The sequence below is a fragment of the Amblyomma maculatum genome, chromosome 8 (genome assembly GCF_055883805.1).
Source record: "Amblyomma maculatum isolate TAMU_Amacu chromosome 8, ASM5588380v1, whole genome shotgun sequence".
NCBI classification, from domain to species: domain Eukaryota; kingdom Metazoa; phylum Arthropoda; class Arachnida; order Ixodida; family Ixodidae; genus Amblyomma; species Amblyomma maculatum.
In genome coordinates, this window is record NC_139351.1 from 34041620 (window position 1) to 34054488 (window position 12869).

Consider the following 12869-nt stretch of genomic DNA (forward strand, 5'->3'; position numbering starts at 1 on the left):
AACATGCACATCATGGCTTAGCTCCATGACGCTCTAGATAGTAGGGAGACTAAGCCGGAAAGAATGCTTTGGGTAATCAAACCGCGTTGCTTTCAGAGCGACTGTTTGCTCACAAATCTCCCTAACATCCCATTTTTATTGCGATAGCAATACTGCGCCAGGTTTCAGCTCATCGCGTCGTCCCGGGAAGGGCCACGTTTGACCTTGAACAGCCGCGAAGAAGAGGAGAAGAAGAAGGAGGAAGAAGAATAACAAGAATAACGCTCTGTCACCGGCAGCTAATGCTTTCGCACCACATTCGGTTTAGCAGCATTGAGCCCTTTTCATTTATATGTGGGCTGTAGATTACGCTCTCGCGTCATACTCCTAAAGGATGAGCTTAAGTGTCCCCATAATGTAGCACCTAACACTGATAGGGCGTGATAGGGGAATAATGTAGCAGGCAAAAGAAGCTTCCGCCGTTGCTATCGCAATTCAACTAGGGTTAACCAGAGTTAAACCACAGCTAATTTTTTTTTGCAAACTGGGGATGTTTATTTGTTAACATAGAGGGAAACATACCTGCAGCAATGAATGTGAGCAAGAAAAGCTTTAAGGTGCAAGACATGATGCAAAATCAAGATGGTCTCATTTATTAAGTTCTTTTCCACAGGATGTGCATGTCTGCTGCAAGGAATCTGTAATTCACCGAGCATCCTAATCCACATGACTCCGGAGGGTCTCCCACTTTGAGCATGATTGCATCCAGTGATTCAACGAGTTTCACTTCCAAACATCTGAATCAACGTGTTTCGCAAGCTTTCTCCATTCAGTGATAATTACAATCTGATATTTTAGTGAACCAGTGTCAATGTTTCCTCAAATTAGAGGTGAGACCACACTTCCTCTGAATTCGATAACAATTTTCATTGCCTTTACTTTTTAGACTTCTTTTTATGTTTTGCTTTCTGTGGGCTCAACACTGCACTGTTGCCCGCATCTTCAGGCTCATTGGCAATGGCAGGTGCTTCTTCAGGCTGCACTGTGCTTGCAAACAGCTCCTCTTCTTCCTGCATGGCTTCTTTGAGGAACTGCACATTTTCTTTGTGCTTCTTCGACTTCTCGTGGTTGGCGAACCTGCAAAAATAAATACAATTTTACTCAAGGATGCCTTTTCCCACCAGATACAACATCCCCCTATGCTTTTCAAGTCAGAAAGCCTGACCTGCTACATAACCACATAACAAGTGGCAATGGAGAGATGCTAAGAAGTCAGCAATGAATTGTGTAGAAGTCAGCAATGAATTGTGTATAAACCTGTCCATCTGCAATCCAAGTACCCTATGGTACTATACTTCTCTTTAGGCCTCTCTTACTTTCTTGACACTGTGACAGGTTGTGGTCTTTGCATAAGAGTGGCATGTTTCCACTAAATTTATCTGCCTACAGTGCAAAGCCCCACCATGCATTATCAGTTTAAATGATGGCAGGTGCTATTTCCTGACCATTTTGTGTGGCCTGCCAAATCTTTCAAAGATATGAATTATTAAATGTAACTGATACGACACAGAATGAAAATATGCACACATAACTATATGCTTGCGCAATGATGATTGGGTGAAATTTTTGCAAAGGCGCTCAGCACGTACGGCCTTTGGAGGTCGCTGTGAGGCAGCCCTTGCCTGGCTCGCATTCTTGGTTGTGTCGCTACCAAAGGTAACAAGAAGATCAATTGTACCTTAATACTAAATGAGGTTACTGTATGTTGCTAAACAGGTAAGAAAGTTAAACGTCTAAAGTTTGGTGATGACTAGTTTCAATGTATCTCCACTGAGGCTTCCGTTGAACCATGCAAGGCTTAGTAAAACTGGGAGGAGATAGTTTAGTACAAGTCGTACCAACAATGGTAGGACTGCTGGGACAGCGCTGTGCAGTGGCGAGGCTTGCATGTATATTCAAACCCACTTATAACATTATTGAAGTGTCAATGAAATATTGTTGCAACCAATAACTGTTATAACTGGGTTATGACAAAAGAAAAAAAAAAAAGAAATGGCAAACTTCAGAAAATTTAATCACAGCTTACAATGTTAATTTCTTTGCAGGAAAAATCTATCATTCAGCTTTGACTGTTTCATGGCATATTAAGTTCAACATACAAGAATTCTTCGTCTCGGCCTGTCACATAGTAGGGAGCTTCACGAGCATTTATGTCACTGGCATTCTGAATGAAGCTTGCTTTCTGGAAGAAAATTCTTGATGCGAAACGAAATCCGATGAGCTTGCAGGAGACCAAGGAAACAGTGACGGCAGAAAGGAAAGCATTTACATTATGCATGTGGTTTAACTGGTGTGGTTGCACCATTTGCATGTTTTTGTCTTTCTTACAGTTGGTTCTTGGTGACTAGATTTAATTGTTAAACCAATAATTTGCTAGACAGCATTGTTATAACCAGTTTATTTTATCATAGGAAACTTCACAAAGCTGACAGTGCCACATTATAGTTCATTGATATACTCGATATATTGTTCTAAGTGATATTTTTATAAGTGAGTTTGAATCTTATAGCAAACTTGCATTCTCGTGTTTAGGTTGTATCAAGTGTTGCAGGCAGCTGTCACTGTCTGTTATCTGACTGCACAATATGCATGCCACATGGACAATATCAGATGCGAAGAAAAGACAATTCATTTGGCTAACTGTATTCTTAATTACCAGAAGCTTAGTAGAGGGCTGCATTCGTTAAATAGATTACAGGTGTGCAAATATTCAGGATTTTCGATACAATCGAATGTTTGATGTTCAGTTCATACCTGACTAGGAAAATTGATATTCAAGAACCAAATACTATATTTGTTGTGGGCGCCACTGACGACAGCGCCCCAAGCGGCAAGCTAACCAGGCGGACCGCCGAGAGACCCCGGCATGGGCGACTGCGCCAAGCAGAGCGAAAACGGGTGCCATTACCTGATGTATAAATAAACAGTTTTGCTTGTTATACCGGCTACGTCTACCACATGGTGGCAGCGGTGGGATGACCAACGCAGCGTGACACCCAGAAGAACAGCGAGCCCAATGTAAGCAGCTGCAGCGTCATGCCAGACACTTGCGGCGCGAACGAAGAGCGCGCGAGCGGCACTCCGAGAATGACGTTCAACCCGCTCGCCGTGGAACTGCCGACAAAGCCCGATTTCCGCAAGCCCAAAGATTGGACACGATGGCACCGCTGGTGGGAACGCTACCGACTCATCTCCGGTCTGACAGGACAGGACGAGACGACGCAAATCAACATATTACTCTACGCCATGGGCGAAGAAGCGGAGGACGTGCTCGCTGCTTTGAAACTGACAGACGAACAGATGGCATCATACTCCGCCGTGGTGAGTTCTTTTGAAAAACATTTCCTACCTCGAAAGAATGTCATCTATGAGAGAGCGCGATTTAACTCTCGGAAACAAGAGCAGCATGAAAATGTTGACGCATTTGCGACTGAACTGTTCAAGGCGGCCGAAAGATGCGATTATGGAACTCTCAAAGATGAACTGACTCGGGACATGCTCGTGGTCGGCTTGCGAGACGTAAAACTCAGCGAGAGCCTGCAGCTTGACGCAGAACTCACTCTCGAAAAAGCAATCACAGCTGCCCGCAATTCAGAGAGCGTGAAACTTCAACACAAGGAAATTCGCTCCATCGAACAGCCAGCTCTCGACATGGGAGAAGTTCGCGGCCAGACAAATGTCAAAACTCGCCGAAACGAAGCGAAGGTGCCTTTCAAGTCGTGCCCTCAAAGTACACACAAGACGGGAGACGAACACTGCAAGTGGTATGGTGGTGTGCGTGACCACACGAAGACACAGTGTCCCGCGATAGACAAGACGTGCAACCAGTGTGGGAAAAAAGGCCACTATGACCGCGTCTGCATGTCTAAGCTGAAGGACGAGACCTCGAGTATCCGACAACGACCAAAAGATCTCGGAGAGCTATATCTAGGCGAAATCAAAGTGGGAGTGAACACGCCGTGGAGGATTACTGCTACCGTGAACAACTTGCCTTTTACCTTCAAGGTCGACACCGGTGCGGATGTGACTGCAATCGCACACGACCAGTACGACAGAACCGTCACGGGACCCATCAAGTCAACGCAACAGCTGTTGATAGGCCCAGGCCAGACAGCGACAGCCACTGTTGGCTACATCGATGCAACAGTCACCTGGCACAACACTGAAGTCCAAGAAGCAGTCTTCATCATCAAAGGTTTAAGAGAACCGCTGCTCAGTCGACCAGCTATAGAATCACTTGGGATTCTACAGCGCCCTCTTGAGCCAGACGAAACCCTCGCACAATCAACTGATGTCCCCAACTTCTTGGCGTCATACCCAAAGCTAACGTCTGAGCTCGGAGTCATGAAGACTGAGTACCGCATCAGTCAAAAAGGATGCTGAGCCATACGCAGTCAGTTATCCTAGGCGCGTGCCTCTTCCACTGCTTCCACTTGTGAAGAAAGAACTAGAAAGGATGGAAGACTTGGGAGCCATCCAGAAGATCGAGCGAGCAACGAGTGGTGTTTTCCAATGGTTGTCGCACAAAAAAAGAACAATGAGCTGCGCATCTGCGTGGACTATGGTCAACTCAACCAACAAATAATATGTGAATGTGTGCTCATGCCTACGGTGGACGAGTGTCTTGTAAAATTAGCAGGTGCAAAAATTTTCAGCCGCCTAGATGCACGAGCAGGGTACTGGCAGGTGCCACTGTCCGAGGACTCTCGCGAATACACAACCTTCATCACACCAGTTGGCAGGTTCCAGTTCCTGAGGCTGAATCTCCACAGCGCCAGAGTTCTACCAATGAGAAATGCTCCATGTGCTCGAAGGACTAGATGGTGTGAGTTGTCTACAAGATGACATCATTGTCTCAGGGAAGACAACTGAGGAACACGACACCAACCTACTGCTGGTGCTGAGGAAACTGGAAGATGCAGGTGTTACCCTCAACATCGACAAGTGCTCCTTTCGACAAACAGAAGCAACATTCTTAGGACACGTCGTAAACTCAACAGGAGTCAGCGCCGACCCTGAAAAGGTCAGGGCCATAGTCCAGCTCGATCCACCATGCGATGTGTCAGAAGTCAGGTCTTTGTTGGGCTCTGCAAACTTCTTCCAGAGCTAGCAGACTTTACGAAGCCTCTCGGAGACTTGCTCCACCAAGATGCCGACTGGCACTGGGGCCCAGCTCAGCAGCAGAGTTTTGACAAACTCAAGCAAGCTTTAAGCAGGACGCCGATTCTCGCTCACTACGATGCTCAGTCGCCTCACACTGTGTCTGTGGATGCTTCCTCATACGGTCTTGGGGCTGTACTTCCACAGCAGTCGCACGAAAAGCTCCTACCTGTGGCACATGCATCACGTTCCCTTACGGATACAGCACAAAGATATGCCCAAATCGAAAAGGAGGCACTGGCAATCACATGGGCTTGCGAACATTTCCGCAAATACCTGCTGGGATCAACCTTTCACGTGGAAACGGACCACAAGCCGTTAATACCGCTGCTGACGACTAAACGACTTGACGAGCTGAGTCCTCGCCTTCAACGTTTCAGGATGCGCCTTTTGGAGTACGACTACACCATGTCCCACACTCCCGGCCAAAAGCTGTACACAGCTGACCTTCTGTCTCGGAAGCCATCTGGGAAACAAGCAGATAAAGAACTCTCGAGAGTGCAGTGCGCGAGTTTGAAGAATTAGCACTTGAACAGCTCCCTGCTTCAAAACAAATGCTGGACAGAATCAGGGCAAGCATCCAGTCAGACGAAACACTTTCCAGGGTGGCTACCTTCTGCACTACATCATGGCCAACTGTGCATGGGCTGTCAATTTCGCTCATTGATGGTCCGCTATTCAAAGGCGACAGAATAATCATCCCACCAGACATCAGAGTAGAGGTTCTGGAAAAACTCCATACAGGCCACTTGGGCACAACGAGGTGCCGAGCGAGGGCAAGAGAATGCATATGGTGGCCAGGCATAGGCAAGCACATTGAAGACTACGTGGAAAAGTGTCCAACTTGCAGAGAGCACAGAAAGCCAGAAACAGAACCCCTGCTTCTAACCCTATAGCCAGCACACCCTTGGGACACAGTCGGCATGGATCTCTTCACGCAAGAGTATACTGTAGTAGTAGACTACTACTCCCGATTTTTCGAGCTAGAACAGCTGCCGAGGACAGCTACAAAAAACATAGCCCTAATCTTGGAGCCAATGTTTGCACGGTACGGTGTTCCACGGACAATACGCACAGACAACGGGCCGCAGTTCACTTCCACAGAGTTCAAAGAACTAGTGCGTCGCTGGGGAGCCTCACACACAACCTCAAGCCCTTACTACCCGCAGAGCAACGGTATGGCTGAGAGGGCTGTGCAGACAAGACAGAAAAGCAGCTTTTGAGGAAGTCTTCCAACATACACGAAGCGCTGCTTGCCTACAGGGCCACACCCAGCGTGGAAGGGTTTTCACCAGGAGAACTCTTAATGGGTTGTCGTCTGAACACCACAGTAACAATCACTTCGAAGCTGCTAGCCCCGAAGTGGGACGACAGCGAATTCAGACAATATAATGAAGCCTACAGAGCTCGTGCAAAACGATCATACGACACCCGGCACAAGGCACGGAGCCGAGAGCGCTTACCACTAGGCACAGCGGTGCGCATCCTCGCTGGAGCTGCATCACACGGCGTGGTAACACAGCCAACATCTGAACCAAGGTCCTACGTTGTACAAACTGACAGAGGACAAGCAAGACGTACAGCAAGACACCTGCAACCACTGCAGGACACGAGCACCACAAGAAGTGGACGTGTTTGTAAGCGACCAGAACGCCTGGACCTGTGAGATCAAACCTTTCAAGAAAGGGGGGTGTTGTGGGCGCCACTGACGACAGCGCCCCAAGGGGCAAGCTAACCAGGCGGACCGCCGGGAGACCCCGTCATGGGCGACCGCGCCAAGCAGAGCGAAAACGGGCGCCATTACCTGATGTATAAGCAGTTTTGCTTGTTATACTGGCTACGTCTACCACAATATTGACTTTCATAAATCTCAATGCAAGTGTCTTCTTTGCTTTCTTCACTTGTCCATCACTTCGACAGGTCATATTTTGCTGCTGACAGCCTGGACGATGTTTTTAAATCTTTTTTTTTCTCTTTTCCTACGTCATGTCATTTTCTTGCTTTCATTATTTTTCCAGCACAAGCTACGCCACAATGCCCTGGCCAACTATGATATGTCGAAAGGCCCACTTGTGGAACTTGTCAGAGTGCTCCCAACAAGTCCCAAATTAAGACGTCACCAGCACTGCAAGCAGTCATGCAAAAGTACCACCAATTGCTTAGTGAAAAGTCACTCGTTCACCCCCCATGTGTTATAATTATTCATTGCATGATCATAACAATATCATATAATTGTTATGACATGCACTATGACAATCGAAGGGCCTTCATTTTAACATAAAAAGCTATGGGCCTACTTAAGCTTCCTTACATGATAGGAACATGATAGATAATCACATTACTATGTTCTGGTAGACATCCAAAGTTTGTGGAGGTTAGCACGCTGACCGCATTTTCTGGTGGTCATCCAAAGTTTGCGGACGTTAGCACGCTGACTGAATTTTAGAACACTTATCGTAGGAGGCTGTCAATCCAGCCTAGTGGCCTTCGGTTGTCTCTCAGTTTGGAATTTTCGAGGCAATAGTCACGTGGCCTTGTGATGTCGCTTCTGCATGCTTTCTCACACTGTCTGCTCCAGTTAAAGCCACTTTACCAGAGTGGATGACCATACAAAGCATCCAAAGCAAAACACCCTAGACATGCTTTTGTCATAATGACATGAGGGGCTCATTTTCGTCCAGGACAATTTCACCCCCGTTCACTTTCTATACATCATTCAACTTTCTTGCACAACCAGTAACAGAACTAACTGCACTGGTGCAGTACAGTGTGAGGTTGAAATCTGGCAGCACTGACCGCATTATAACAAAGGTGAAATGACAAACAAGTGTCCGTGCGCCATGTGATGTCAACCAACGGGTGCCCGAAGTTTAGGTTATGGGGTTTAACATCCCAAAGCAACTTGGGCTATGAGAGACACCGTAGTGGAGGCCTCCAGAAATTTCGACCACCTGGGGTGGGTGTTAGTTTACATCCTCCTACTATGGTGTCCCTAACCTCTCCGTACATCATCATCATCAGCCTGATTATACCCACTGCACGGCGAAGGCCTCTCTCATATTCCTCCAATTAATTTGGTCCTGTGCTAGCAGCATCCACTTGACCCCTGCGAACTTCTTAACCTCATCTGCCCACTTAACTTTCTGCCGCCCCCTGCAGTTAGTGACTAGTTAGCCATTAATTAGCACATGTTAGTGCTACGCTTTCCTTCCCTGGGAATCCAGTTTGTTACCCTAAGCGACCATCTCTTATTATCCTCCTTTCACACTACATGTCCTGCCCATGCCCATTTCTTCTTTATTTCCACCAGAATGTCAGTAACTTGTTACTTGTATGACCCACTCTGCACGTTTCCTATCTGTTAATGTTGCCCCAACCATTTTTCGTTCCATAGCCCTCTGCGTTGTCAACTTAGGTAGAACCCTCTTTGTTAGCCTCCATGTTTCAGCCCCATAGGTGAGTACAGGTAACATGCAACTGTTGTATATTTTCCTCTTGAGCGATAGCGGTAAGCTTCTAGTCATAATCTGGGAGTGCTTGCCAAATGCGCTCCATCCCAGTCTTATTCTCCTTGTTATTTCCCTTTCATGGTCCGGATCTGCGGTTACTACCTGTCCTAAGTAAACATATTCGCCTACTACTTCCAGTACTTCGCTACCTAATGTAAACTGCTGCTCCTTTCCGAGGCTGTTGAACATTACCTTATTCTTCTGCACATTGATTTTCAAGCCTACCTTTCTACTTTTCCTGTCTAGGTCATCAATCATTATTTGCAGTTCATCCCCCAAGTTGCTAAGCAAGGCAATATCATCAGCAAATCACAGATTACTGAGGTATTCTCCATCTATCCTTATCCCTAACTGCTCCCATTCCAAGTCTCTGAATACTTCCTCTAATCAAGCTGTGAATAGTACTGGGGAAATCATGTCTCCTTGCTAACACCTTTCTTTATAGGAATTTTGTTACCTTATTTATGCTGAACTATCGTTGCTGTGAAGCCACTATATATGTCTTCCAGTACTTTCACGTATGGCTCGTCTACACCCTGATTTCGCAATGCCTGCATGACCACCGAGGTTTCTACTCAGTCAAATGCTTTTTCGTAATCAATGATTGCTATGTATAAGGGATGGTTATATTCAGAGCATTTTTCTACGACCTGGTTTATGGTTGGTTTGGTTTGGTTTGTGGGGTTTAACGTCCCAAAGCGACTCAGGCTATGAGAGACGCCGTAGTGGAGGACTCCGGAAATTTCGACCACCTGGGGTTCTTTAACGTGCACTGACATCGCACAGCACACGGGCGCCTTGCTTTTCGCCTCCATCGAAAAACGGCTGCCGAGGCCGGGATTCGATCCCGCATCCTTGGGAACAGTAGTCGAGTGCCGTAACCACTGCGCCACTCCGGCGGGGCCTGGTTTATGGTATGGATATGTGTTATTCATATCCATACCTGGTTTATGGTATGGATATGAATAACACATTGCGAGCAAGTTGGTTGGTAAGCGCATGATCAACCAACTGAACCTACAGAAGTTATGTAGTCAGCGCCTGTGTCCGTCTCACCTTTCTGCGTCCTATGTGTGGTTTTGCGCTGTTTTACCTTGTGGTATGGATATGATCGATAGTAGAGTACCCTTTCCGAAAACCTGCTTTATCTTTTGCTTGGTTGCAGTCCAAGGTCGTCCCGATTCTATTAGCGATTACCCTAGTATACATACCTTATATGTAACAAACAGCAAGCTGATTGGTCCGTAATTTTTCAAATCCTTAGCGTCCCCTTTCTTATGGATTAAGTTAATGTTTGCATTATTCCGTGGTTTTGGTACCGTCGATAACACCAGACACTGCGTATATAAGGTGGCTAGTTTTTCTAGCACGATATCACCCCGTCCTTCAACAAATCCATTGTTACCTGATCCTCTCAAGCTACTTTCCCCCTTTTCTTAACTTCGTCCTTCGTCACTGATGGAACGTCTGACTGCTTTTTCCTACCGCCAATCTCATTATTGTCCAGACTTCTTTGGCTACTGTAGAGATCAGTATAGAACTCCTCGGCTACTTTGACTATCTTGTCCATATTCGTGATGATATCACCTGCCTTGTCCCCAAGTGCATAAACCTGATTTTTGCTTATGCTCAGTTTCTTCATCGCTTTAAGGCTTCTCCCGTTCATTATACAGCATGCTCAATTTATCCGTGTTATACTTCCTTATATCGGCCACTTTGCGCTTATTGATTAGTTTCGATATCTCTGCCAATTCTACCTGGTCTGTTGGATTGGATGCTTTCATACTCTGGCATTTCTTAATAAAATCTCTCATCTCCTTAGACAGCTTACCGATATCCTAACTACCCTACCGCCTACTTCTACAACGCACTCAGTAATGATATCTTTGAAATTATTGTTTGTATCCAAGTAACTAAAGAATGAACTCAGCACAAGACCTCCTGGTAAGCGAAATAACATAACAGCAAATTGTGACAACATGCTCCACGTGCAAAAATATTCTGAAGGCTGCATACTCTAAAACAAGAAAGTAAATGTGCATGGGAGTGCAAATATTTAAAATTCCAAAAGGTTTGAAACAGTATTTCCGATTTGATTAAATTCACACCAGGAGTAAAATTTACAGGCAAGTTCAAAAATCTCGCAAGAATTTTGCTATTGGAAAAGCAGGGCTGTACAGGTAAGTACAGAAATGAGCCTACTGAAATGAAATTTTACTTGAAAAGGTAGCTCAGAGTCATTTGCTTTTACCAGGTACCTAGAGTACTGTACTTATTTAAGGAATTAAGCCACCCGCACAGTACCTGCCCCCCCCTTCCCCCCCCCCCCCCCCCCAAACACACAATTCTGTCGAGAATTTATTTTTACAGTCGAAGACCAATTTTTCGGACATGGTTGATTATTCGGACTTTTTCCTGGCCCCAGGACATACCTTATAAAGTCAATGTATTACGCTGCTCAAAATTTCGGACACTCTAAGGAGGGCTATTCGATTTTTCAGATATGCCAAGCATCAGCCGGGCGAACTGCAACACATTTAGAGCGGTGTTGCTGCCATCTTGTTTGTTTACTTTTTCCTTCGATAGCCTCGAAACTGGTGCCAGCTTTACGTGCCACTCCTCAGCTAAACTGACGCTGGATCGAGGCTATATTATTTGCCTAGCAGCTTCCATTTCCGGCACAACATCGCTGCCAGCACTGCTCGCCACCGGAGTGCTTTCTTTTTTCTCTCTTTTTTTTTTTTTTTTTTAGCGTAATCACTTCGACTGCCTGTTCCTCTGTGTGTTTGCCGTGCGTTGCCGAGCGTAGCGAGTAGGTCGTGCTGATGTGAGAACTATGTTCTGTCGCTACTGTGGCTCGCATTTCATTGAATCGGCTTCAGTTCTTCAAGAAGCTCTTTCTAGATTTTATAAGGAGTTTGTGTTGTTGTTTTTTGCGTGCAACGCAGCAGCGAGAAGGCACTCAACGGAGTCAGTGTTGTGATCCAGTGGTTGGTGGTTGGTGGTGTGCCTCGACAGTGGGAAAACCTACTCTGTCGATTTGCTTGGAGAACTTAGTACGCTCGCCGATGTGTGGAAGTCTGTAGCACCCACAACGCTGTGCAATCGCTTCCGCCATGCGAGATTTGTGTTGAATGACAAGTCGGTTGCCTTGGACGAGGAGAGCATCGTCGAGCAGCTGTCAGGCAGTGAGCAGCTCATTCACGACCTTCGCACTGCTGGTGTCGAAAATCCATCGGCCGTCTCGTTTTCAGAGTTCACAGGTGTGGACCACGAGTTGGAACTGTGCGCTGGGCTCACAGATGCAGAAATTATTTGCCAAGTGCTTGTGGAGTCTCAGAGCGATGACGACGATGACTCACCTGCAGCAGCGCAGCCGACGCAAGCTGAGCTAATGCAAGCAAAATTCAGGCGGACCTGTTAGCACGGAAGCAGAGCGTGGTGCCGAAAAGCATTTATGACTTTTCCAGCTTCAATGTGAATAATAGGCAATAATTTGAGCTTTTTTGGTGCACATTTGTTTTTTCAAACATCCCGATTTTTCGGACATTTCGTGGTCCGTTGAGAGTCTGAAAAATCGGCTGTCGACTGTATTTTTTATAACAGTGCTCAGTCTTGCACAGTTATTGCTCCAGCCCACAGTGCTGACCTTGGAAGCACACGACTGACATCACAGTGTGTTTATCTTTTGAGGTGAGCTCCTCAAGGAGGGAGGGGGGGGGGGGGGGGGGTAGTGACTTCACACGATTATTGTCTAAAAATCCTCACTTAACTTCTCTGTGAGGCTCTTCCACAGAGTGACTGCCAGCTTTCCATATGTTCGAATATTAAACTGAAAAAGCAATTATGACACCATATCTGCAGCCTGGGCTCTGAACACAGCCTGTCCTGTCTTTCTTGCCTGTTGTGTCGTCTCTGTCGCGCTTTTATAGGTTCGCGAGCATGAACAAATTAGCCCCGCAATGCACATTACTGAGGTGCATCCATAACAAGCAACTCAACACAGAGAAAAGCAAGAATGCTGTGTAATATTTATGCAAATTGAAAAAAAAGTTTCTCTCACAATTCGACACAACCAAAGAAGTAGTAAAATTTCATTGATGCGTTGTTTTTTTTTTAATTCCAGAAAAATGTACAGCAGAACCTCGTTATAGTAAACTC

At 46.1% G+C, this 12869-nt stretch overlaps 1 protein-coding gene across 1 annotated transcript in view; it reads right to left on the reverse strand.

Annotated features, from left to right (window-relative positions):
- Positions 1 to 887: 887 nt before the first annotated feature.
- Positions 888 to 12869, reverse strand: part of LOC146180872 (dnaJ homolog subfamily C member 21) — a 68372-nt gene continuing 56390 nt past the window's right edge. The window contains exon 10 of the mRNA XM_084576197.1: positions 888 to 1116. Coding sequence (XP_084432323.1) covers positions 915 to 1116 — 202 coding nt within the window. The 3' untranslated portion in view covers positions 888 to 914. The remainder of the gene's footprint in view (positions 1117 to 12869) is intronic.